Consider the following 27,152-nt stretch of genomic DNA (forward strand, 5'->3'; position numbering starts at 1 on the left):
AAAGAGGGGGTTCCTCAAACACCAACCTTCTCATCCATGTTCCAAGTTTGAGACCCCAGAAGCTGCTTTGGGTGTAACAAGCTAGAGTCCACACGCTGTGTCAGGGTGGGGCAGGCTCTAGGGCACCCCCGACCCCCCAGGTGGCCTGGGATGGGGGGCCAGGTGCAGAAAGGACCTCTCATTTGCATCTGGTCAGTTTCTGATCCTGTGCCATCTCCCCCTCCCCACACATGACAAGTCGTCACCAGGAAGGCGCTCCTCACTCTGCTGAGAACTGTGGGGGCCGACTACCGCTTCCCACTCACGCAAGGGTTCTCGACGGAGCAGTGCTCCGCGGCAGCTCCCTCCTTCTCCATGGAAAGATCTCATCCCCCACCGATCAGCTTAAACAACCTAGGTAGGCCTGGCCCCTCCCATGCCCCCGCCTCTCCACCTGGTTCCCAGGTCCCTGGGTCAGGCAATCCCGAAAGAAAGAAGGAAATGGGGCCCAGTGAAGAGGTTGTTCAAGGAAGCAAGGGGCGATGGGCAGCATTTGTCAGCCTTGGGGGGCAGCCAGCAACGCATAGAGTCCGGAGACTGGTGGGGTCCCTGGCTAATGGCCTGTGGTCAGTTTCCTCTGACAGGGTTCCTTGGACACCTATAAGGTGGGTGCTTTGTTGACCTCTCTATGCCCTGGGAGCTCAGGTGGGCAGCAAGGAGTGCTCTTGGGGGCTCAGAGCTGTTGGGGTTCTCTGGCTTCTACCAGGAGCCTTTCTGCCACGTTGCTGCATCTCCATCAGGCCTGGGGCCGCTGTGCTCCTCTTCCAGCCCCTTCAGTGACCTACTGGCCAGGCAATTAGCATCTGCCCCTGTGCATCCTCGGTATCCATGGAGATAGCCCCCAAGGAGGCAGAGACCTTCTCTGGGCTTCCTGTGGGCCTGGCCCACCCTGAACCCTGGATTGTTTAGGAGTAGGGGTTCCCTGAACAGGGCAGCCAGGGACCAATCCTTCACAAGCCGGCACTATTCTTAAACTCTTGGGGAATCAGACACCAGCATCTTTAGACAGGATAGCCTGGCCAACCCTGAACTCAGGACAGGGCAGAGCGGGCAGCCACAGCTAGTCCCTCTGGCTCTGCCTCTCTCCCCACCGCCCCTCCTCCCCGCCCCCCACCCCCATCATTCTCTCTCAATCTTACAGGCAATCAGTCACCCAAGCCAGGCTGGATGGTGGGCCTGGGGCGCGGCATCAGATGGGTAATGCCCTGGGCCTAGAGGAGCCGCAGGGCCTGCTGTGCCCTGAGTTAGATGCAGCTCTAGTCCCCTCTTCTCCTTTGTCTCAGCCGCATGTCCCGCTCCCTGGCGCTCTGTCCACCACCTCTCCCGGCCAGGCTCGTGCTTATCTCGTCCACTCTAGCCCCTTGCCCTGGTGAGGGGGAGACACATTACCTGGAAGCCTGCTGTCCTGCTTCGCTGCTTCTAAGACTCCATGCACAGCGGTGGGACAGCCTGTCAGAATCTGGATGGCGAGGCCCTGCGGGGCCAGGCTGCTTGTCAGGAGAGCAGCTAATGCATTCGTTGGGCGCCGGGTGGGCCTCAAACCCAGGCAAAACATGCATGCTGCGGGTGAGGGCACCACTCTGAGGCCGCTGAGGAAGTTTCCAGACCTGGGATCAGAACAAGAGGTGTCTGGGAAGCAGTCGGGCTATCTCTGTTCCTTCAGGGAGTCACACCCCGGTGAGTGTCCCGACTCAGCCCTTTTGGCTAGACGGAGCCTCATCTGTAAATCGGGGATAAGGATTCTGGAGAAGGTGGTTGTCCGCAGCACCGGCTGGCATGCATGAAGAAACGCTCTCTGAAGTGCATACACAGCACACGGGGCAGGGGTGCTTGTGCTTCGGGGCTCTGGGGGGAAAATACAGGAAAATCGAGAGCTTGCCAGGCAGGGTGGGGGGCCGTGCCCGGAGCAGTGGGGTCCCCTCCACATTCCAAGCCCACTGCTCCCCAAGGGGCCAGTTGTATTCCGGGATGAAGAGCCCTTGCAGGGAGTGGGAGGCAGATGTTCCCACCAGGGACAGAGGGGTGAGGGCACAGCCCCAGGTTTGCCCCCAGGACCCGCTGGAGGGGGGACTAGCACCTGCTTGGCCCCTGCCCACCCTGCCCTGTGCCCCACAGAACTGCAGGACATTACTCAGATCTCCCGGGCCCGGAAGCCAGCCTTCATCCTGAGCTCCATGAGGGATGAGAAGCGGACGTGAGTGTTGGGGATGGGCCGGGCGGGGGTGGGGGGCGGTGCACACGTGCGAGGCCTCTGGTGGGCTGCCCAGTGGGCTTGGGACTGTTGTCTAGTCTGCATCTGGCTCTGTGAGGTGGCTCGTGCCCTCTGCAGTTCACAGCAAAGAGACTGAGTCTTCAGAGAGCCTGGGTCTGCTTCATCAATCGCCCTGCAGGCTCCCGGTCACACGATGGAGCTGGCTGCGGCCCTGTCCCTCTCTCTCCGCCCCTGTCCCAGGTCGTCGGGGGAGCTGGCCAAGATCTCCTTTGGAAAGAGCCCTCAGCGGCGTCAGTGCTGAGCCTGCTTCCCTCCGATGCCACCCGCTCCCTACCCTCCCTCCCTCCAACAGCCAGTAGGAGTAGGGCTGGTGTCCCAATCTCCTGCTGTCCACCCAGCCCCATTCTAGGAGGCAGGCCAGGGTGATGGTGCAAAGCGAGGCCCAGACCCTGTCCCCGCGCGCACAGTCCCTGGTGACCACGGTTGTCAGAACCCGTGCCCGCCAGCTCAGCGAGTTCCCAGGACAAACATGCCTCCTTTCGGCTGTACTCTCTCCACCCTTCCCTTTAGTAATAGAGGTGGTTTATCTGTTCTCTCCAGTATTCTTGCCTGGAAAATCCCATGGACCACAGAGCCTGGTAGGCTACTGTCCATGAGGTCGCAAAGAGTCGGACACGACTGAGCGACGTCACTTTCACTTTTCACTTTATCTGTTCTCTATTTTTGTTTTTTTTTTTTTTTTTTTACTATCCTGTGTTCCTAACAGCCTTCCTCGGGAGGCACTCATTAGTAACCTTGCTTGGCAGATGCAGAACGTGAGGGGAAGTCACTTGCTCGAGGTCACACAGAGTTGGTGTCAGAGCAGCCCGGGGCTTCCGCAGTGTGCCCTTTCTGCTCCCCGCGGGCTCTCTCCTAGCCGCACCCCTGTGGCCGCCCCTGCAGGGAAGGCTCTTCCCTCCTGGAAGCAGAGGTAGCCCCGGCTCCCGGGACCCGGCGGCCATATCGGTGGTTCCGCCTCACCTCTGAAGGGTTGGCTTCCCCTCAGAAGCTGTCGCCCACTCGTTTCCTCAGCCACCCTGGAACATGCACCCTGGGAGTGCGCCTGATCTAGCAGCCTTCTCACACTTCCCTCCTTGCACCCCTACAAACACACCCCCCCCACCAGTGCAGGGGCCGAGGGGTACCCGAGGGAAGACCAACAGGTCCCTTCCAGTGAGAGGAGGGAGGATGCAGATGCTCCAGCAGGGCCAGGGAGTCTGCACAGCCCCAGGAGCCTCCCTTTCCCCCAGAGGAGGAGTGAGGAGAGTCAGGACATGCCTGTGGGGCCCTCCCGGCGCTGGTCTACGAACCGCACAGCTTAGCCCTGCTTCCTCCGAGTTGATCCCGCCTTTGCCAGCCCTACATCTTCAGAAGGGTCTCTTGCCCATTTTCTCCAGCCTCCCTGGTCAAGGGTCCCACAGGCCTCCAGCGACAGCACAGCCTGTTCTGCCGCGTTCCGGGCTTGCTGCAGGGCTGGGCAGCTTGTCCAGGAAAAGATGAGGGAGCCCGGAGGCGGGCGTCACAGACTCCCACATTTACCAGCTGTGGGGGAGACAGACCCAGGTGTCTGCTGAGGTGGTACCTGGCCAGAAGGTCTTACCCACCCCCGCTGCCCTTACCTGCCTGGATCCTCTTTCTGTTGCACCTCTGGTCTCCTGGAGTCCCGTGTTTATTCCTGGACTGACTGTGCTGCCCACCCCTGGCCCCCACCCCCAAGCCCCAGTAGCACGTGGGCTCCAGGGCTTGGTCTCCAGGGCTCAAGCTGCTGCCACCGGGCAGATGCTCAGGGACACGGCCCACAAAGTGCCGGCTGTAATAGGACCCTCTTCTCTCACACTGCTGTTCCCACCACAGCCACGACCACCTGCTCTGCCTGGACGGAGGGGGCGTGAAAGGCCTCGTCATCATCCAGCTGCTCATCGCCATCGAGAAAGCCTCGGGCATCGCCACCAAGGATCTCTTCGACTGGGTGGCGGGGACCAGCACCGGGGGCATCCTGGCCCTGGCCATCCTGCACAGTGAGGGCCGCCCCTGGGCTGTGGGGCAGGATGGGGTGGGGCTGAGACCGGCCCTCCGATTTGGCTGAGTTTGTTTTCAGAGCTTTGCAGAGGTCATGGAGGAGGGGAGGACCCGAAAGGCCTCTGTCGGTTTGGGTGGGGTGGTGGTGGGTGGGTGGCGTAGAGGTTGTTGGCGTCTGAGGCTGGAAGGAGAAGGGCTGAGGGTGGGCCACGGTGATGCCCTCCTAGCTGCAGAGGACAGAGCTGGGTCCCCTCCCTTTCAGTGTTAGGAGCCACCTTGAGTCACAAATGCCAGCGCCCTGGTCTGCGCACTTCACTTTACCCCAGGGACATGGAGGCGCTGGGAGAGGGGTGGCCCTAAGTCACGCAGCCCACCCCAGCAGGTGCTGGCCTAGGAGTCCCCAGGGCTCCCAGTCCAGAACATCCCACGGCCACAGGCAGTCTGCTCTCACTGCAGCTTCACCGAGGTGATGGGGGCACTTTGCTTGCTGGACAGACCTCGGGTTAGGCCTTATCTCAACTCAAGCGATGTCTCGTTCATGGAGCTGCTGTCTGGCTGTGCGATGCTGCCTATAGGGGGCCCTCTCGGAGCCAGCTACCACCCCGCGGGAATTACCTCAGCACCCCTGACCAGGTCGGGTTCCAGGCCCTCCAACTCGTCCTCCAGACCTGAAGGCACCAGGAGAGGGCCCTCCACCTCCTTGACATCAGCCAGGCCTGTGCTCGGTGCCAGGGGGCAGGACGGGGCACGCTCCACCTCAGGGAGCCCCTGGGCATTAGGTGTTCACTGTGAGAGGAGGCTGTGGCCTCCAGCATGGGGGGACAGGGGACACGGCCAGCCCAGGAGGTGGCCTAGAGGAGGGTCCATGGAGCTCCAGGAAGAGGAGGGTTGTCAGCCAGCGGCTGCTGGGACCTCTCTTCCCAACCTCTGGGGCCCCATGTCCCTTCTCTGGTTTTCCCTGAGATAAGGACCAGTTCGGGGCCGGCCTTTGCCCCAGGGGTGAGGTGTCATGAGGTCTGGGGGTGGGGCAGAGTGGGCGCAGGTCCTCACTTCTCCTCCAGAGAGGGTCACGTCCTTCTTCAGGGGATGTTTATCCCCCATCCAGGGTCTTCAGGCTACCAGGGGCTATGGGAGGTATCTGAGAAGTCACCTAGTTTATCCTCTCCAGGGGGCAGAAGCCCCCACCTCTGTAGTCCCCTGCTTGCGCACCCCTGGCCTGACTGAGGGGTGCTTAGTGGTTTCCTCGTCCCATGAGGTGCAGCCTGCCCCGGGACACTGTCTGTTCTCACGGGACAGGGCTGGTCCTTCTATTCTGTGACAGATGGGGTGGATCTAGATGTATAAGCTTTTACACTTTCGGGGCCCATCATTAAAGAAAAAAACACAAATTACAAATATAAAATTAAGTACCGAGTCGTGGAGCCACTGAAGGGGATTTCTGCCTGTGTAGGAAGTTGCAGAGGAGGGTCCCAGGAGCCCCGGCTCAGTCGGTGCCCCCTCCCAGTCCCGGTTCCTGTGCCAGGCCCTCTGTCAGGGCAGCCCTTGCATCTTCTCCCCACTTCTGCCCTCCTCGTTCCCAGGCAAGTCCATGGCCTACATGCGTGGTGTGTACTTTCGCATGAAGGATGAGGTTTTCCGGGGCTCTCGGCCCTACGAGTCGGGGCCCCTGGAGGAGTTCCTGAAGCGGGAGTTTGGAGAGCACACCAAGATGACGGACGTCAAGAAGCCCAAGTAAGCCTCCCGGGTGGGACGTGGGCAGCTTTGGTGCCAGCCGTGCACCCCTTTTGGCCCTTCCTGGGGCAGAAGGCTCCCTGCCCTGGTCTGATTAAAGCTGAGCAGGGAGGGGTGGGGGGGGAGCTGGGGAACACAGGTGCAGAACACCTTCCACCCGTGTCTGATGCTTTTCCATCCACACAGCACATCCCTGGGTCAGAGCCGGTTGATTCTCGTCCATCACACACATACTTGCTGAGCATGGCTCTGCGTGTGTGTGTGTGTGTGTGTGTGTGTGTGTGTGTGAGATGTGGCGATGCAGCCATCAGGTGGGAAGGCTTATGATCTGATTGGGAGATAACTGACCTAAAAAAATGGCAACCATGCAAAGTACCATGTGCTTAAGAGGTTCCAGAAGAACCTTCAGTACCTGCACTTCTTTGTAGTATTTATTTTTCCATCCTGGAATTACTTGATTTTCTGCCTCATGCCACGTTTGCCTGCCAGACTGTGAGCTCCCTGAAGCAGGAATGTGACTGTCTTGTTTTTCTGTAGCCCCAGCATTTAGCACAATGCCTGCCCCAGAGCAGGCCCCTGAAAAGTGTTCAGCGACTGAGTCTCTGTGGGACCAAGAAGGGGAGAAGGGACTGTGGACAAAGTGGTCAGGGAGGGCTTCCTGGAGGAAGTGAAGTGTGAGCAAGCTCTGGAGGGTTAGGAGGATTTCTTTTCATAATAAAGCTTTTTTTTCCCCATTTAAGAATAATGCATAGTCTTTTAAGAAAATTTGGAAGATATGAAAGTAAAAAGAAGAGAAAATATATCATCCATGATTTATTAACTGAAAGATAATGTTTTGAAAAATGTTTTCTGTATATTTTATCCTAGACATTTTTTTTCTGTTTTATGGTGAAATAGAACATTTAGAAAAGTACATTAAAAAGTTCTGTGAATAAATCTAAAGCAGACACCCATGTATGACCACCAGCCAAGGCCAAAATGTGTGCCCTGCCCCCATCACAGCTCCTTCTCCCCACCGCCCACGAGGGTAACCGCTATCTTGACTGGTGTGAACTGGATTTCCCAGATTTTCTATCTAGTTCCGGCACCTGAATGCAGCCTCCAGCATGGTTCAGTCCTGCCTGTCTCTGGGTTTGAATGGAATCATTTTGTGTTTTATCCTTCCTTTCCTCAATGCCACATTGGTCAGCCTGGTGCCTGCTGTTGGGTGAAGCTCTGTGCTTCATTCGTTCTCATTGCTCATGTGACTACACCCCCATGGTTTATTTCTCCAAACACCTTTGATGGGCCCTTGGGTTCTTTCCTGTTTGGACCTCTTGAGTCTTCAGTGGACATTTTGGGCCTCGTTTTCTGAGCCTGTGGGACACATGCCTAGGAGTAGAGCTGCCAAGTCTTGGAGGAGGCATGGTCTCAACCCTTTGATTCTGCCCCGTGGTTTTTCAAAGTGTTGGTTACTGTTTCCACTCCCCTTAGGCATGTTTGAGAGTTCCTGGTGCTCTACATGGGCTTGCCAGGTGGTGCCACTGGTAAAGAACCTGCTTGCCGATGCAGGAGACCTAAGAGACTTGGGTTCAAAATTCTGGGTTGGGAAGATCCCCTGGAGGAGGGCATGGTAACCTACTCCAGTATTCTTGTCTGGAGAATACCATGGACAGAGGAGCCTGGTGGGCTACTCCATAGGGTCGCGAACTGAAGTGACTTAGCATGCACGCATGGTGCTCTGCATTCTTGCTAACAATGATGATTGTCAAAGCAATTTATCTTTGTAACATTTATATCTTTATAAACTGGGGGAGGGCTATAAGGTGCTGTCTCTGTTGGTTTGAATTTTCATTTTTCTGATTAACTTTTTCTGATTAACATTTTTCTGATGTTGAACACCTTCTCATATGTTTAAAGGCCATCTGGATTTCTTCTTTTGTAAAGTTCCTGTTCAAGTGTTTTACTCATTTTTGGCACAGTTGAGTTGGGTGATTTGGGGGTTGTGAGGCTTCCTAATTATCTTTTTTATGTTTTGAAACCTAGGCCTTTGATGGATACATGGATTTGGAATCTCCCATTCTAGGCTTGTCTTTTCACTCTCCTTACAGTGTTTTGTTGATCAACAGATGTTCTTAATGCAGTAGAATTTATAAATATTTTACTTTTTATGACTTGTGCTTTTCCTATCCATTCAATAACCCTTTCTAACTGGAAGCAGGAAGTTTGTCTCCTGGGTCTAGTCGTGAAGCTCCCTCGTTCTGCCTTTTATCAATCAAAGTCTTTTATTAACTTAGGTCTTTTAGCAACCTGGAATTGATTTTTATATCAGGAGAGATCCAATTTCTTGTTTTCCACATGAACAAACAGTTTCCCCCAGCCTCACTGGTGAAAAGTCTGTCTTTCCCTCCATATTGCAGGCCTTGATCCTTCTTGGGTCTGTTTTTGACCACGGAGTCCTAATTGTACAGCAAGTTCATAGCAGGGCTTCCCACCGTGTCCTTCTTCGGGGCTATTCTTGAAGGCTCTTTAGAGAAGTGGTTAAGAGCATGGACCCTGATGTTTCCTTTTCTCAGAAATGGGAATGATATACTACCTGCTTCCCAGGGCTTTCATGAAAAGTAAAAGCATTACATTTATAAGAGCAGCACCTCGCGCGTAGGGGTGCTGTGTAGCGTACGGTTATTTGTTGCTGTTTGCACTTCCACAGAAACTGTATCAGTGGAATCAGACTGTCAAATTCTACAGAAAAGCAAATCCTGTTGGGATTTTTATTGTGATTACATTGAGTCTGTATGATTACTCTTTTACTGAAGTATATTTGGGGCTTCCCTGGTGGCTCAGATGGTAAAGAATCTGCCTGCAATGTGGGAGATCCAGGTTCAATCCCTGGGTCGGGGAGATCCCCTGGAGAAGGGAATGGCAGCCCACTCCAGTATTCTTGCCCGGAGAATCCCTCGGACAGAGAAGCCTGGCGGGCTACAGTCCACGGGGTCGCAGAGAGTCAGGACTGAAAGGCTATACCGTGACTGCTGCTAAACCTGCTTTACAGTGCTCCATTAGTTTCTGGTATTCAGCAAAGTGACTCAGCTACACACGCCCACCCACACACGCCCTTCCATTATGGTTTATTTCAGGACATTGAACATAGTTCCCTGTGCTATACAGTGGGATCCTGTCGCTTACTTTAGATACAATGATTTGTTGTAAACTTATTTAGGGGAGAATTGACACGTTAAAACACTGAGTCTTCCAATTAAAGAATATAGGAAAACATTCCATTTGTTTTTAGTTTCTTAGTACAGTTTTAAAATTTTATCTATAGCGATCTTACGCATGTGTTATTCTTAGGTACCTGCATATATTTTATGCTACTGTAAATTACGCATTTTTAAACATTTCATTTTCTAATTGTGACTTGCATTTAGAAATACCATTTGTTTATTTTTTAAATTTTAATTGTGGCGAGATACATATAAAATTAACTCTTAAACATTTTTTCCCTTTAACCACTTTTTTTCTCTTTTTTTAGTTCCACCAGTTTATTACTACCAACCCATCACCCTCCACCCTCATGCACACATGCTGTCATGTAACTCCATGGACTGCAGCCGCCAGGCTTCTCTGGCCATGGACTTTTCCAGACAAGAATACTGCAGTGGGTTGCCATTTCCTTCTCCACCTTTAACTACTTTTCAATTCAGTAGTGATAAGCATATTCACATTGTCCTGCAGCTACTCTCCTGAACTCTTTCATCTTGTAAAACTGAAATTCTGTACCCATTAAAGAGCAGCTCCCCATTCCTCCCCTTCCCCAGCCCCCGTCATCTACCATTCTACTTTCCGTCTGCATGAGTTGACTCCTCTAAGTGCGTCATGTAAGTGGGACCATACAGTGTCTGCCTTTTTAAAACTGGCTTATTTCACTTAGCATAATATCCTCAAGGTTCATACATATTTCAGCATGTGACAGATTTTCCTTGTTTTTAAAGACTGAGTAATATTTTGTTGCATTTATAGACCACATTTTCTTGATCCATTCATCTTTTGATGGGCATCTGGTTCGTTTCCATCTATTAGCTACTGTGAATAATGCTGCTGTGCACCTGAGGGTGTGTGTGTGTGAAAGTCGCTCAGTCGTAACCATATCTATCTCTGCTTTCACTTCCTGGTGCCTTTTGCAGAGAGGATTCTTGCGGGCTCAAATCACTCAAATACACTAACTTTTAAACAGCATATATATAATGTTTATTTATTTATTTGGCTGCACTGGGTCTTACTTGTGGCACACAGGATCTTTTTTTTAGTTACGGCATGGGAATTCCTAGTTGCGACATGTGGGATCTAATTCCCTGACCTGGGCTCAAACCTGGGCCCCCTGCACTGGGAGAGCAAGCGGAGCCTTGGCCACTGGACCGCCAGGGAAGTGTCTCTATGCTCGTATTTCGTTAGGATTTTCGTATCCATGTTCATGAGTAAGATCGACCTGTTTATTCCCATTTTTAGGTTGCAGGGTTTTGATTTCAAGGGAGTATCTCTCTCTGTCTCTCTCTCTTTTTTTTTTCTGTTTTCCAGAAGAGTTCATATAATAGTGAGTTATTTCTTCCTTGAATATTTGGTAGAACTTACCTGTGAAATCATCTAGTACTGGAGTTTGGTTGGTAGGAAAATTTCTAATGGTGGAATCAATTTCTTTACTGTTTATAAGACTATTTAGGGTTTCCAAATGTCTTTTTGAGTTAGTTTTAGTTAAGTTACATTTTTCTAGGAATATGTTCATTTCATATACATCTTCAAATTTGTTGGCATAGAGTTGTCTAAAAATTCTCTGATTGTCTTTACTGCCTGCAGCATGTTGTCATGGCCCTCTTCATTCCTGATGATTTACACCTCTATTTTTCATGTTTTCAGTCTTGCTACTACCAGCTTTTTAATTGGATTAGTATTTCAAAAAAGTAACTTTGGGCTATTTATTGGTTCTCTATTATATATACATTTTCTGTTTCATTAATTTCTGTACATATATTTATTCCTTCTTGTACTTTTTAAAGTTTATTTGGTTGTTTTGGGGTTTTTTTAACTTCTTGAAATAAGTGTCTTACTCATTGATTCTTTGGCCTTTTTTTCTCTTGTACTGTATAAGTATGCATATTATATGTGTGTGTGTTTGTAAATCTAAACATTTTCCTCCATAGAATTCCCTGGTGATCCAGTGGTTAGGGCTATACACTTCCACTGCAGGGGGCGTGGGTTCAATCCCTGGTTGGGGAACTAAGATCCCATAAGCTGTGCTGCACAGCCAAAAACCAAAAAAAGAAATAAATATTTTCCTTCCTTAATTATATCCCATAAGTGCATTTAGAATATGATTATTCAGTTCAAAATATTTTCTAGTTTTTACTGTTATTCTTTAACCATTGTGATTATTATTAATAAATGGCATTTCTCAGTTTCTAAACTTAGGAATTTCAAGTTATCTTTTTATTATTAATTGCTTTGTACTCAGAGGCCTGCTCTGTTTAATCTGGTCCTTTTGGCCACAAATCAAGTGGTCCTTTTTAGAAGGCCACTTGATTCATGGCCTTCTACATTCAGCTTCTATAGATGTCCCATGAATAATTTAAAAGAATATGGATTCTTCATTTGTTGAATGCCAGTATCTGTACATGTTGATTAAGTCACTCTGGCTGCTGCTGCTGCTAATTCACTTCAGTCGTGTCCGACTCTGTGTGACCCAATAGATGGCAGCCCACCAGGCTTCCCTGTCCCTAGGATTCTCCAGTGTCTTGCCTGGAGACAAGGCATTGCCATTTCCTTCTCCAATGCATGAAAGTGAAAAGTGAAAGTGAAGTCGTTCAGTCATGTCTGACTCTTAGCGACCCCATGGACTGCAGCCTACCAGGCTCCTCCATCCATGGGATTTTCCAGGCAAGAGTACTGGAGTGGGGTGCCATTGCTTTCTCCCATGCTGGCTAGGAACATTTATTTAAAAGTTTTAGATCTTCTGTTTCTGTATTAATGTTTCTGTCCATTTCTTCTGTCAGTTACTGAGAAAGATAATATCTTCCAGTCTGGGAATTTGTCTTTTGATTTTTCTGTCAACTTTTACATTAATATTTTGATGCTGTGTGATTAAGTGCATATAAATTTAAAATTCTATGAATCTTTCTGGTGATTGAAGTAGCTTTCTTTATCTCTAAGAATGCTTTTTGCCTTAAAGTTTATTTTGCCTGATGTTAGTTATACTAGGTTTCATGGTTATATTTGCATGGTATGTCTGGTATGGTATGCTTTAATTCAACCTTCTTGGTCCTTACGTTTTAGATGTCTTTCTTGCAAGTAGCCTATATAGTTCGATTTGTTCTTTATCTTATCTATGCATTGTCTATTTATAGATTTTATTGAATAGTAGTATATTTAAGTTATCTAATTAGTTGTCTGATTTAGCTGTTTGGTTTGACTATCAGAACCTTCATATAGTTAATCTAATAGTTTATATGGTTGATCCATTTATATTGACATCAGATCAGATTAGATCTGTCCCTCAGTCGTGTCCGACTCTTTGTGACCCCATGAATCGCAGCACACCAGCCTCCCTGTCCATCACCAACTCACGGAGTTCACTGAGACTCACATCCATCGAGTCAGTGATGCCATCCAGCCATCTCATCCTCTGTCGTCCCCTTCTCCTGCCCCCAATCCCTCCCAGTGTCAGAGTCTTTTCCAATGAGTCAACTCTTCGCATGAGGTGGCCAAAGTACTGGAGTTTCAGCTTTAGCATCATTCCTTCCAAAGAAATCCCAGGGCTGATCTCCTTCAGAATGGACTGGTTGGATCTCCTTGCAGTCCAAGGGACTCTCAAGAGTCTTCTCCAACACCACAGTTCAAAAGCATCAATTCTTTGGCACTCAGCCTTCTTCACAGTCTAACTCTCACATCCATACATGACCACAGGAAAAACCATAGCCTTGACTAGATGAACCTTTGTTGGCAAAGTAATGTCTCTGCTTTTGAATATGCTATCTAGGTTGGACATAACTTTCCTTCCAAGGAGTAAGTGTCTTTTAATTTCATGGCTTAAGTCACCATCTGCAGTGATTTTGGAGCCCAGAAGAATAAAGTCTGACACTGTTTCCACAGTTTCCCCATCTATTTGCCATGAAGTGATGGGACCAGATGCCATGATCTTTGTTTTCTGAATGTTGAGCCTTAAGCCAACTTTTTCATTCTCCACTTTCACTTTCATCAAGAGGCTTTTGAGTTCCCCTTCACTTTCTGCCATAAGGGTGGTGTCATCTGCATATCTGAGGTTATTGATATTTCTCCCAGCAATCTTGATTCCAGCTTGTGTTTCTTCCAGTTCAGCATTTCTCATGATGTACTCTGCGTAAAGTTAAATAAACAGGGTGACAATATACAGCTTTGACGTACTCCTTTTCCTATTTGGAACCAGTCTGTTGTTCCATGTCCAGTTCTAACTGTTGCTTCCTGACCTGCATACAAATTCTCAAGAGGCAGGTCAGGTGGTCTGGTATTCCATCTCTTTCAGAATTTTCCACAGTTTATTGTGATCCACACAGTCAAAGGCTTTGGCATAGTCAATAAAGCAGAAATAGATGTTTTTCTGGAACTCTCTTGCTTTTTCCATGATCCAGCGGATGTTGGCAATTTGATCTCTGGTTCCTCTGCCTTTTCTAAAACCAGCTTGAACATCAGGAAGTTCACGGTTCACATATTGCTGAGGCCTGGCTTGGAGAATTTTGAGCATTACTTTACTAGCGTGTGAGATGAGTGCAATTGTGCGGTAGTTTGAGCATTCTTTGGCATTGCCTTTCTTTGGGATTGGAATGAAAACTGACCTTTTCCAGTCCTGTGGCCACTGCTGAGTTTTCCAAATTTGCTGGCATATTGAGTATAGCACTTTCACAGCATCATCTTTTAGGATTTGGAATAACTCAACTGGAATTGTATCACCTCCACTAGTTTTATTCGTAGTGATGCTTTCTAAGGCCCACTTGACTTCACATTCCAGGATGTCTGGCTGTAGGTCAGTGATCACACCATCGTGATTATCTAGGTCATGAAGATCTTTTTTGTACAGTTCTTCTGTGTATTCTTGCCATCTCTTCTTAATATCTTCTGCTTCTGTTAGGTCCATACCATTTCTGTCCTTTATCGAGCCCGTCTTTGCATGAAATGTTCCTTTGGTATCTCTGATTTTCTTGAAGAGATCTCTAGTCTTTCCCATTCTGTTGTTTTCCTTATATTGACATAATTACTCATATTTTGGGGATGACATATGCCATCCTATTTTGTTCTGTGTTTCTTGCCTTCTTTTGGATTTACTGAATAGTAAATCATTACACTGCACCCCAGTCTCAATAGTTTGAAATTTATGCACTCATTTCTGTTTTTTTTTTTTAGTGTGTAGTATAAAGTCTAAATTTAATTGATACCATTACCCATACCCTCAGATAATCAAGGATTTTTAAATGTTTAATTCTATTTTCTTTCCCCTATCTTATTTATAATGACTTTTCTGTATTGTAAATCTATCTTTTTAAAAAAAATTTCACAAGATACTGTTTTTTGAAGTTGATGTTTATTTATATTTATCTAGTGGTACACTCCCCACTCCAGTACTCTTGCCTGGAAAATCCCATGGACGGAGGAGCCTGGTAGGCTGCAGTCCATGGGGTCGCAAAGAGTCAGACACAACTGAGTGACTTCACTTTCCCTTTTCACTTCCATGCATTGGAGAAGGAAATGGCAACCCACTCCAGTGTTCTTGCCTGGAGAATCCCAGGGACGGGGGAGCCTGGTGGGCTGCCGTCTATGGGGTCGCACAGAGTCGGACACGACTGAAATGACTTAGCAGCAGCAGCAGCAGTGGTGCACTGGTAAACTCGATCTCTTAGCAGGGGAAAAACCCTGGATTGTACTGTTTGCCAATTCCCATGGTGAAAATACTCCCACTATGGCTGATTTCAGGCTACCAACATTTTAACAACCAGCCCATGAGATACAGCAATAGGTTCTCACAAGCCAGTATGAGCTGGCTTCAGCACACTGTTGGGTATGTATGTGTGTATGTGTATGAGTGTGCATATCTGTGTGTATATATGTGTATCACATCTTTGCTTTACAGTCTTTCCTGCAACCACCTTCCTTCTGCCTAAAGTACATTCTTTTGTTTTTCCCATAGAGATGGTCTGCTGGCAGTGAATTCTCCACTAGCAGAGTTGTTTGAAAATAGGTGTTTTTCATCCTCATCATTTAAAACTAATTTTATTTCACCCTCATCAATTGAACATTCTTTCCTTTCTCTCTTATTCTTGTTGAGTATAGAATTCTAGGCTGGTGGTTTTCTTGAAGAACATGAAAGAGAGCATTCTATATCTTTCAGCATCCATTGTTGCACTGGTAAAGTCAATTTCAGTTTAACTCTTACTCCTTTGAAAGTAAGTAGTCTTTTTCCTTTGGGTGCTATTATTTATGTGTTTATTTGTTTTTGGTGCCCTACAGTTGTACTATGCTGTATCTAGATATGAATTCCTTCTAATTTATCCTGCATTGGATTTCTTGGCCTTCTTGAATCTTTGGATTGCTGTCTTTCCTCAGTTCTGGAAGCCTGAGTCATTATCTGCTCAACCTTGCCTCTGCCTAAATTTCTCTTGCCTCTCCTTCTGGAACTCCAATTAAACATGTTAGAGCTTTTCTGTCTTTCATGTCTTTTAACTTCTTCTATATATTCTTTCATTTTATCTGTGTTGGATTCTGATTAATTTCTTCTTACCTATTTTCCAATTCACTAATTCTCTCTTTAACATTACCTGATTTTCCATTTAAATAATTCAAGTATTTATTTAAATTTCTAGAAGTACTCTTTGGTTTATCTTCAAATCTTATAGGTCATTACTTATAGTTTTCTGTTCTCTGAAAATATTATCAAGCTTGACTTTGATGTCTTTCAACGTTATAAGCATAGCTGATTTATAATCTTTGTCTCAGGATTCAAATAACTGCTGTCTATGTAAGTAGTTTTGATGTCTGTGTTGGTTTATGCTTATTCTCATCCATGGTGTTTTATTTCATGATATTCCCCCTTCATCATTTTTGAAACTGTGTGGTATTCCTTAATGTTGAGATATAATATATGCAGATTCTATGGAGCTTAGAATGAGGGTATCTTCTCTCTTATGTGGTATCTTCCAGGTACCCATGTACAGTACCATCTAGGGCGACTGTAACTGAATCTTTGGCATGAAGATTTTGGAACTCCCCCCTCCCCCAGGTGGTGTGAATTTAGTCTACAGACCTGCAGGAGAATTAGTTTGTGGTTATACATTTTCAGGGATTTTTCTTCTCCTTCCTTTGTTCAATGCCAGGCAACTTTACTCACAGCTTCCAGGAGTGGGAAGGAGGCAGGTTTATTTGTGGTTTACCCTTATCCAGGTGGGTAGTCCTTTGGGGTTACAATCTAATGTGGGGAGGGTCTTCCATTAGATCCCTAACCTTTGGTGAACCCTGGATTTTGACTTCTGTCCATCTGGCCCAGTGAGACCATCAGCAGTTCAGTTGAAGTTCACATTGACAGTTTGGTGTCTGCCTTCAGGTCACAGCTGGGTTTGTGCTCCTTTTACCTCTCTGGGTTTTTGCTTATCCTTAGTTTATCCTGGTCTTACCTTTCTACCTTGTCAGATCTTCTGTGCTTTTAAGATTTAATTTTTTTTTTAAATTTTTCCAACATTAGTTTTTTGTTCAGTGGGAGAAACGTTCGAATAACCTTTCCACAAGATTCTTCAAAGTGGAAAACTAATCTTGTTTTCCTATGCAGAGTTTTTTTGTTCCCTTTTCTTTATATTTTTCAATGTAACAAATACGTTTTGGTGTTAGACTGAACTCCTTGGTAGCCATTTGAAATGGCTGCAAAACATTCCGTTGTTTAGACACTCCCTCCTATTCTTTCCATGTAGGCCGCTCATTTTTCACTGTAATAAATTACTCTGCATGAATAGCCTTAAACAAAAAGCTTTCATTGTAACTAAGATTATTCTTTTAGGCTAAATTTTCCAGAATGGAATTCCCAAATCAAAGAGCCAGGATATTTGTAAAGGTCTGAATACATACTAGTTTCCAGTGGGGTTGTTCAGTCTATACTCCCCTCAGTATTTAAGAATGTCTGTCTCTTGAGACAGTCAGGAGTCTTCTTTAATAGATTGGAGACTCGCATGGTGGAACACTGATGAAGTATCAGAGATGACACTCTGAAAATTCTTCCCTGACTCCGGTCTGGGAGTTGCAGCCCCCAAGCAGTCCCATGCCCCAGAGGCAGCTCACTGTTACATGGGTCCTTCCAGAGTTGCTGTCTGACCCTCTAGAGGTGGAAAGGGAGTAAATAGGTACATGGGGTCTTTTGGGGTTTGTTTTTAAACAAGTAGCGGCATATTACATGTGGGCTTCACAGGTGGTGCTAGTTGTAAAGAACCCACGTGCCAGTGCAGGAGACGTGGGTTTGATCCCTGGGTCTGGAAGGTCCCCTGGAGGAGGGCATGGCAACCCACTCCAGTATTCTTACCTGGAGAATTCCAGGGACAGAGGAGCCTGGCGGGCTGCAGTCCATGGGGTCACAGAGTTGGACACAACTGAAGCCATTTAGCACACACGCACACACATACACACACCGTCCTGAACCTTGCTTTTTCCACTTAAACATAAATCTTAGTGCTGACAGCCGTTCTCCAGCAACACAGATCCACTGAACCTCAGTGTATCAAACCCTTCTACTGATGGACATTTAGTTGTTTGCAGTCATTTGCTTTAAGGTCATTAATAGCCTAGTGTGTACCCATCTCCCACATGTGTGTGAGCATCTTAGGATGGGTTCCCAGAAGTTGAAACACTGGGTTTCAGGATTAGTGCATGGGCAGTTTGGATAAGGATTGCCAAGGGTGGATTGTCAAGGATGGGTGGGTTGGTGGCTTCAGCGTCCTGCTCCTTGTTTCTCCAGGGTGATGCTCACAGGGACGCTGTCCGACCGGCAGCCAGCTGAACTCCATCTCTTCCGGAATTACGAGGCTCCAGAGTGTGTTCGGGAGCCTCGATTCAGCCAGAACGTTAACCTCAAGCCTCCAACGCATCCCTCAGGTGAAAACCATGTTTGATGCATCTGTGGGAAGTGATTGGCCCGAGAGGCTGCAAGGTGGTGGGTGGGAGACGCAGCCTGGCTGCCAGGCACCCCCAGCCCACCACCATCCCGCCCATTGCCCTGGTTTGCCCTCCTGAATGTATCAGCTGAGGGCAGACAGAGCTGGGGAGCCATCAGGCTTCAGGCGAACTGCACCCCACCTTCCGCCAAGCATGGCCTGTCCGTCCTGTTTCTGAAGCGTCCCCAGCCTCTCCATCTTCACACAGCATCACGTGTACACACACACACACACACACACACACACACACACCCTGAGATTTGACATGCAACACACACACACACACCCTGAGATCTGAAATGCAACATCTCTTGTGCCACTGAACCCCCTCCTCCCCCACCCCCAGAGCAGCTGGTGTGGCGGGCAGCCCGGAGCAGTGGGGCAGCCCCCACCTACTTCCGGCCCAATGGGCGCTTCCTGGATGGCGGGCTGCTGGCCAACAACCCCACGCTGGACGCCATGACCGAGATCCATGAGTACAACCAGGACTTGATCCGCAAGGTGAGAGCCGCCGTAGGTTGGGGGAGCTGGATGTGACCACCCATGGCAGTTTGTTTCTGCAAATCTTACTACGGACTGACTCCTGGGAGAGCAAATGTCTTTTATTCGTGTGATCATTCGTCTGTGCCCTTGACAGCAATTTTATCTCACTCTTGAGCCTGCTTGGTGTCTGCCCAAAGCACTGTGCTAAGAGGGATTCTGAGGTGCAGTCCGGACCAGGGGGTGAAGGTTGTTAATGACCAGTTAACAGCATCTGCTGTTTGTGGGGAGGACAGCATGCAGACCAGTCCCTGCTAGTCACAGGCCTAGCCACACTGCCCGGCCTGGAGATACACGCTTGCCCTTGGGGTGCTCACATTTAGGGAAGACAGTCCCTAAACAAGCACACGCCATCCAAGTGTTTCAAATGCTTGTGACAGAGATTGGTGCAGGGCCCAGGAGCATCCCCCGCCCCCAGAGGCCTGGGGGCTCAGAAAGGGCTCACAGAGGAAGGAAGCCCATCCCAAGGCCTTTGGGGAGGAGACAGTACAGAGTCAGTGATCCGGAGGAAAAGAAGCGGCCCTGAGCCCAAGGAGCTTAGTGCAAAGGCAGGCAAGGCCCACACATGTTAGGAGAGGCAGTGTGGGGCCTGGCTCTGCCCATGCTTCACTTCAGCCACTGCCTGGGGCTGCTGATAGAACCTGCCTGGGGACTGTTGTGAGGCTTCCACGGGCTCTTATCTGCAAAGGGTTTAGGACAGTGCCTGACCGTGAGTGTCCTATATCTCTACTGGCTGTGGTTGTCACTGCGGTCAGCACCAAGCCCCTGAGGCAGCCCCAAGCTGCAGAGAGACGAGTGCCCTCTAGAGGCCAGATGAAGAAGGGCAGGGAGAGAGGGAATCGCTGAGAGACTGTGAGATGGGGAAGGGTCCTCAGATGTCACCTGTCTTGGTGGATGAGGAGCCTGGGTAGGTGGGTCACCAAGGTCGCCCAGAAGATTGGCAGCAGAACTTGTTCCGAAGCAAAGGAGAAGCTGTGCTTCTGCCATCAGAGTTCTGTCCCGCATCCTCTACCCCGGGTGTCCCCGTCCGTGGAAAGGTCCACCAAGGGGAAGGCCCGCTCTGACCGGTCCTGCTCCCACAGGGTCAGGACAGCAAGGTGAAGAAGCTGTCCGTTGTCGTCTCCTTGGGGACAGGGAGGTCCCCTCAGGTGCCTGTGACCTGTGTGGACGTCTTCCGACCCAGCAACCCCTGGGAACTGGCCAAGACGGTGTTTGGGGCCAAGGAACTGGGCAGGATGGTGGTGGACTGTGTGAGTGTGGCCTCTCCCCAGCCCACTCCCCTCGGGGTCTCAGCCCCAGGGTGAGGCTTCCTGTGGGAGCCCTGGGTGTCAGGGAGATGGCAGGGCTCTGTGGACCCTCCTTAGCCAGCTCAGAGGAGGGGGGATCCCCAGTACAGAGTCTCAGTGCTGGCAGGACCCTCGGTGACCACCTGCAGCGGGGTTTTCAGTTATTGTTTAGCTGAGGATTCTTTCCTTCACGCATGGCCCATGTGGAAGCCCAAAATGTCAGATGGACAAAAGCTAATGGGGCCGGGAGATGGAGGCCTGTCCACTCAGCCCCTCCACGCTCACCGACCCTAGACCCTGCTGAGCCACCTGTCCCGGCCACAGCCCATGCCCCTCTGATTACATAGCTGGGACAGGCGCTGCAGCACAGAGCAGTGGGATTTGTCCAGTCACCCTGCTGATTGGGAGCTAAGCCACCCTGGAACCTGGGGAGCCCGGGCAGGGGCTGTGGGCACCGCGTGGGCTGAGCACTCACAGGGGCCTCTTCTCACCAGTGCACGGATCCGGACGGGCGGGCCGTGGACCGGGCCCGGGCCTGGTGCGAGATGGTCGGCATCCAGTACTTCAGGTGAGGCTCGGCCGGCCCCAGCCCCCAGGCTGGACTGTCCCTTTCCCCAAGAGGCTGCTCTGTGTCCCAAGCCCACCCCAGTCCTAGCTCTTGTCCCCCGACCTGGGCCGAGTGTCCTGGGGTCGTAACCCCTCCTCCTTGCCCCGGACAGATTGAACCCCCAGCTGGGGACGGACATCATGCTAGATGAGGTCAACGACACAGTGCTGGTTAACGCCCTCTGGGAGACTGAGGTTTACATCTACGAGCATCGGGAGCAGTTCCAGAAGCTCGTCCAGCTGCTGCTCTCGCCGTGAGGCTGCCAGGCCCCCAAAACCCCCTCCCCAGCTCCCCCTACCACCACCACGCCGCCGCTGGGCAGAGCCGGGCCCAGGCAGCTCTGGGTCCACAGACCCGGTCTGGGGGTGCCGGGCTTCCGGCCTGAGGCTGGTCCTCTGGCCTCTGTCCCCCTCGGTCCTTACCTCCTGGCACTTTGTGTCACTCCAGGCTTAGAAAGCCTCGAGCCTCACTCCGGCCGCTCCCTAACCGCCAAGGACGGCCCTCGGGCCCTTGCTCTGGAGGGTCAAACACTAAGGCTGCCGGGGCCCGTGCCCAGCCCTGGCCTCCCCAAGGGCCCCAGGCTCCTCCTGGTCCCTGGGGCTGCACAAGCCTTTCCCGCCTCGGCCCTCTCCCCTGGGGTGGGGCTCAAGAAACAGGCCGTCACTGTCCCTTCAGGAGGGAACCCCGGAGTGGGGTGTCCCACGACTTTGCCCCTCTGCACACCCCAGCCATCGTCCCGCTCAGAGCCACCCCACCCACGAGCTCTCTGCAGCTCTCAAAGGTCGCTCCTGTGACTTCAGTTACTCCTCCCGCCAGGAAGTGATTTACGTGTAGAGCGGGCTCCAGGGGACAGCCCCTAAGCGTGAAATAAACGGTTTGATTCCCGTTGGCCTGTGTTGTGTGTATGAGTGTGGTGTGAGTGCCCCCCACCCACCAGCCCCCCTCAGCCTTGACCGTCATCCGCCTGGGTCCACGCCGGAAGGACAGAAGCTCTGTTTCCCAGGCTCCCCAGGGCAGGGACACCTCTTCCCTTTAAGTCTTCCCCAAACTGGCCTGGAGGGTGTTCAGAGGCGGTAGCCAGGCCCGCCTGGCCCACAGTGGAGGGCAAGGGAGAGCCCCACTTGCTAGAAGAGGGGCTGAGACCCAGAGAGGGCAAGGTGCTCAGGCGCCGTCACACAGCGAGTGAGCAGCTGTGCCCTCAGGCCTGTGTGACTCCCAGGTTCGTGCCGCCCTGTCTCCAGCATATGGAGGAAGCGGGGTACGGGCGGCAGCAGAGGTGGGAGCCTCAGCCCTTGGGGTGCAAGTCTGAGGGGCTCAGGGAAGAGAAGGGGCTGAGAACAGTGAAGAGATGCGGGTGTGTTCCACCCGCAGGGAGGGGCTGTCAGGGAGGGTCCGGGGTGGTCACTGCACAGCTTGAGCCCAGTAGGGTGAGCCCTGCCCAGTGTAGGCAGGTGGGAGGGCGGGGGGCCCCACGTGAGCAGGGGTCCCCGCTGGCCCAGGGAAGGCTCTTCCTGCAGGCGGTGACCTGGGAGAGTGACCATCCATGCGTGCCCACTGGTCCGCGGCTCAGGGGTAAATAATTGAAGGGCAGGTCACATGAACCCACCCGCGTCACAGGATGCCTTCCCCGCCGGGTCTGGTTACACCCCAGATCGCATTCTGACATCCCTGGCTGGTGAATAATTAAGCTGCCACCTCCTCCTCGGCCGGCCCTCCCTCGCTGGGTCCTGCTCTGCGGCCTCCTTCACTGCCCGCTGAGCAGTGGCCATCGGAGGGTACCGAACCCCAGCACTCCCAGCCCTGCCAGCACCTCCTGCTCAGTGCCTGGGCACGCCTGCTCCATGGCCCCCGAGATGGACCAGTTCTACAGATCCACCATGGCCATCTACAAGGTGAGTGTGTGCCTGGCGCAGGCCCCCTCCCAGGGCTCGAAGTTCAGCCGGCTCTGGAAGACAGAGCGTGAGCAGGGCGGCAGCTTGTTCTGAGAAAGAAGGCCCAGAACCAGGCTGGGCTGAGCTGTGGGTCTGGGGGTGGGGACCCCTAGGGGCAGTTGGCCACTCCAGCCCCAACCTGAGCCTCCCAGAACAGGGGTTCATCCCATGAGTGACAGGCCTGCTGAGATAGCACTCAACCAGAGCCCCCAATTCCCAAACTCTGGACACAGCAGGACAGGGCCCAGGGTGGCCTAAGCTGGGAGCAGGGGACCCAGCCACCTGGCCCCCCAGGGTGGAGGAGTCTCTCTCTTTGTCTCTTTCTGTCTGGGTCTCCCTGTCTCTGCCTCTCTCTCTCGCTGGTTTCCGAGCCTCACACTCCAACTTCCTACCCCACTCCAGAGGGGTTGCTGTGGTCTCCATAGGCATTTATTGAGCACCTCTCGTGCATAGGACCCTCGCAATGTGTAAACCTCACAACACACCACCAGTGGAATAGGAAATAATCCATTTGACAGATAAGAAAATGAGGCCAGAGAGGTGAAAACCCTGCTCAAAGTCATCAAGGGAGGAAGAGGGCCTGCTGGGCTTTGAATCAAGACCCAAGTCTTAAGTTCGTCACCCAGGGCGCTCTCCACTGGCCATGTGGTGGCCCACATGACCCAGCCATAGCCTGGGCTCTACTCTGAGCAGGGCAAGCTCTGCCCCTGCCCCAGAGGTGGCTGTCAGCAGCCCACAGGTCCTGGACTCAGGGCAGGTTGAGCCATGCCCAGCTGGGCACTGTGACAGACTGTAGGCTTCAGCCCAGTGGGAGGAGAACCTTCTAGACGCAAGTGCCCACTGGGCAGGTGGTGAGCGGGAGATGGCCAAGGGGACGCTGGCCTGGATCCTGGCCTCTGAGGCCCTTGCAGCCGAGAGCCAGGATTCTGGGTGACTTCAGGGTTCTGAGCGGGCTCCCTCAAGTCAGGCTTCTCACTGGGGCTGAGGGGCACCCTGATCCTGAGGCCCATCCTTCATTCCATCTTCTGTTCCCCTCTTCCACCCTCCCTCCTCCTGCTCTCCAACCCCAGAGCATCCTGGAGCAGTTCAACCCGGCCCTGGAGAACCTGGTGTACCTGGGGAACAACTACCTCCGGGCCTTCCACGGTGAGTGCCCGGCCCCACCCACGCGATCGCACTCTCCACTGTAACCTTCGCACCCCAGTGATCCTCGTCCCTACACACTCCCACGCGTCACGGTCACCCTCACGCCCTGAGACCCCTCACACACCTTCGTGTGCCCCCTAGATGCTCCCAGAGAGGCAGCACCCGGTCCTGTGGGCTCACAGAACCCCAACCACACACACTTCTATGTGTCACCCCAGTGCCAGCTGTTGAGCCCACTGCCATACTCAGACCACCTTGGCACCCCCAGTCTGACACCCTGACTGGCCCCCCATCCACCCACCTACAGCCAAACCTTGCCCCTCACTCAGCACCTGTGCAAAGAGCTCCCATCCCCCCCATTTCCCGACATCCCTGCCCCCACCCCCAGCGCTAATCAGCAGAGGGTTGTGAGCTCTGGAGCAGATGGACAAGCCCAGGACACACCCAGGGCTGAGCGTCACCCAACCCCTCCCTGCTTTTTAGGACTTCAAAGTCCTTGCACCAGCGACCTGAACCCGTATCACCCCACCCCCACTTTGAGCCTCTACACCTGAGCCTCTCAACAACCCTGCCCACACCCACCTTCTGACACACACAGATGCCTGCACCCCCACCCACGACAGACGGGCTAAGGTCCTGCCCCCCAGGGAGATCCCCTCCCCCCCACCCCTGCTGCTTCTCCTGTGGCCAACACTACTCCACACACACACACACACACACACACGGCCCAGGCACCCCTTCCCTCTTCCACCCCCACCTTGCCCGGAGCCCCTCACACTCTCCTGACCAAAGGAGAGCCCTCCAGAATGGGGAGTGGTGAGCACACAGAGGAGGGGCTGTGGCTGGATGCCTCCCGTCTCCACGCAGCTCTGTCCGAGGCGGCTGAGGTGTACTTCAACGCCATCCAGAAGATTGGGGAGCAGGCCCTGCAGAGTTCCACCTCGCAGATTCTGGGTGAGGCACGCCCCTTCCCCATCACTCTGCTGACCTCTGGGGCTTGGGGGACACGCCTCACTGCCCACCTCCTCCTGTTGCCCAGGCTCTGCCTCCTGGGCGCATCCCCTCAGGCCGAGGGCCTGCCTTGCCCCCATTCTCGGGTCCCAGAGAGAGTTCTTCTTACAGCCTGGCTCTTCCAGGAAGTCCCCCCAAAGGCACAGGGCTTGCAGCCCAAGGGCCCAGCTCCCAGACTCTCCTTCTGGAACCCATGCGCCTCCTCACCCCTCCCTGCAGGAGTTCTCCAGGGTAGGACAGGAGCTGCCAGAGTCCCAGAGTCGTGTGGGAAATCCCTGGACTTTGGTCCCAAACCCAGCTTGGGCAGGCCCTTCTGGTGGGAAGCGGGGTGATGAGACAAGCCCCCCAACTGAGGCCGCTGCCCTCCGTGCCTCCAGGTGAGATCTTGGTGCAGATGTCCGACACCCAGCGGCACTTGAACTCTGACCTGGAGGTGGTGGTGAGTCTCAGATCCTGCGGCCCTGAGCGGTCACTCGGGAGAGTGGGCGGCGTTCCGTGGAGGACAAGGGCCCAACCTCCACACCCTTTCTCAGAGAGGACTCTGGTAACATGACAACTGCGGCTGCCCTTGGGCGCACCTGCCAGGGCCAGGCTCTGCTGGGCACGTTCACCTGCACATCAACGACATGGGAGGCGGGTGCATTTCCATCTCCATTTCACAGAGGAGGAAACTGAGTCAGGAATCTAGTCATTCACCCAAGATTCCAGACTGAGTGGAGGAGCCAGGAAGAGAAAGGCCCAGGGCCCTGCCCCTACCAGCCTCCCCAACCCCTCCCTCCACTCTCCCATGGAGCAGCCAGTGATCTGACCTTATCACTCCCAGGAGAAAACATTTCCACACCCCCGCCACCCACAGAACTAAACTCAGCCACTTGGTAAGGGATTCCTGGCCCTGCTGATCCGGCAGCCTCCCTCGTACCCCAGTCACAGCCCAGACCCTCCAAAGAGCTGCCCTCTTGCACACATGGCCTGGTGTTCCCACCGCAGGCTGCTGTGACATTGTTCTCCAGCTGAGGACCCACTCACCCCGACCCTTGCCAGCCAGCACCATTGTCCCCTCCTCCAGGAAGTCTTTCCTGATACCCAGGCAAGTTCAGTCTCTCCTCCTCTGACTCCAACAGATGCTTCTATCTGTTCTTAGGCTTCCCTGATGGCTCAAGTAGTAAAGAATCTGCCTTCAAGGCAGGAGACGCAGGTTCCATCCCTGAGTCAGGAAGATCCGCTGGCGGAAGAAATGGCAACCCACTCCAGTATTCTTGCCTGGGAAATCCCATGGATAGAGGAGCCTGGTGGGCTACAGTCCATGGGGTTGCAAACAGTCAGACATGACTGAGCGAGAACACACACACGTCCGTTCTTAGCAAGTGGTGGTGAAGAAAACCAGCTCTGCGCCAGAGCACCTGGGTTCAAAGCCCAGCTCCGCTAGTTGCTGGCTTTGAGACCTTGGACAAGCTACTTAACCTCAGTGCCTCAGTTTATCTGTCTGTGAAATGGAGATAATCGAAACTGCCTCGTAGCCTTCTTATGAGGATTAAGTATAAGTATAAATTACTGACCCTCGCACCTGTAGCCCTCTATGTACCTTAGCTATGATTAGAAGCAGAACTGATGCCCTGTCTTTACCCCTGCCAAGATTGGGAGTTGTGCCAGGACTGGGATGTGGTCTTCTCTGTGGCTCCAAGGCCTGGAATGGGGGCCTGCCACTGAGCAGAGCTTCGCTGCCTGGGAAGGAGAGAACAAGCTCTGAAAAGGGAGCAGAGGTGGGCCAGAGGGAGAGGAGAAGAGAGGGCCTTCCGGGGGCGCTCTGGGCTGAGCATGTGCAGAGCATGGCAGAGCATGGCATCAGCAGAAGAGAGCTGGGGACGGAGCTGGTGGAGAGGAGGGGTGGGCGGGGCTGGGTGTGAAGGGCCTTGGGAAGCTCAGAAGGAAATTTCAACTAACCGTGACCGCATGGCTCCCAAACGTGTGCGTGGGAAAGCACTGGACGTCCGGGTGCAAGTTGGGGACACCATAAAATACTCACCAGTTTGGTAGCCATGGTGAAATGGGGAAGAGTTTCCCCAGTGGAAAACAAGCATCCACCTCCACTCGATAAAACCATATCCCTGGCCCATTTCCCCAGACACCTTGAGGCTTAGTGCTAAGCCTGTGTCATCTCCCGGGGCTTGGGTGGGGAGCTACAGGGCACAGGCCACCCTGGCAGCCTGTGACTTCCTCTCCTTGTGTCTGATGACTTGTCATGTCACTCGTGGCGCACCTGGGCTGGATAGAGACGAGTGTCACCCAGGCCTGCTCTGTAAAGAGAGCTGCCCTCTTTGGGTACCGGTGTCTTGGCTGTGACAACAGGGCAGGGCCCTTGGCCAGAGCCACACTGGGCCCAACACACCAGAGGCCATCTCCCCCTTG

At 52.1% G+C, this 27,152-nt stretch overlaps 2 protein-coding genes across 6 annotated transcripts in view; both read left to right on the forward strand.

Moving 5' to 3' along the window:
* PLA2G6 (phospholipase A2 group VI) overlaps window positions 1-21,547 on the forward strand; it is a 58,789-nt gene extending 37,242 nt beyond the window's left edge. For 3 of the 5 annotated variants that reach the window (XM_070371595.1, XM_005895231.3, XM_070371596.1), the window contains exons 9-17: window positions 239-397; window positions 2,155-2,233; window positions 4,145-4,308; window positions 5,890-6,040; window positions 18,030-18,166; window positions 18,572-18,726; window positions 19,848-20,015; window positions 20,546-20,619; window positions 20,771-21,547. In XM_070371595.1, the coding sequence (XP_070227696.1) occupies window positions 239-397; window positions 2,155-2,233; window positions 4,145-4,308; window positions 5,890-6,040; window positions 18,030-18,166; window positions 18,572-18,726; window positions 19,848-20,015; window positions 20,546-20,619; window positions 20,771-20,915 (1,232 nt within the window). In that variant the 3' untranslated portion in view covers window positions 20,916-21,547. The remainder of the gene's footprint in view (window positions 1-238; window positions 398-2,154; window positions 2,234-4,144; window positions 4,309-5,889; window positions 6,041-18,029; window positions 18,167-18,571; window positions 18,727-19,847; window positions 20,016-20,545; window positions 20,620-20,770) is intronic. The other 2 variants (XM_070371597.1, XM_014478064.2) reach the window with 2 other exon arrangements.
* Window positions 21,548-22,229: 682 nt separating this feature from the next.
* BAIAP2L2 (BAR/IMD domain containing adaptor protein 2 like 2) overlaps window positions 22,230-27,152 on the forward strand; it is a 28,968-nt gene continuing 24,045 nt past the window's right edge. The window contains exons 1-4 of the mRNA XM_070370155.1: window positions 22,230-22,550; window positions 23,660-23,735; window positions 24,603-24,689; window positions 25,124-25,185. Of these exons, the coding sequence (XP_070226256.1) occupies window positions 22,500-22,550; window positions 23,660-23,735; window positions 24,603-24,689; window positions 25,124-25,185 (276 nt within the window). The 5' untranslated portion in view covers window positions 22,230-22,499. The remainder of the gene's footprint in view (window positions 22,551-23,659; window positions 23,736-24,602; window positions 24,690-25,123; window positions 25,186-27,152) is intronic.

Source organism: Bos mutus, chromosome 5, assembly GCF_027580195.1.
Source record: "Bos mutus isolate GX-2022 chromosome 5, NWIPB_WYAK_1.1, whole genome shotgun sequence".
Lineage (NCBI taxonomy): Eukaryota > Metazoa > Chordata > Mammalia > Artiodactyla > Bovidae > Bos > Bos mutus.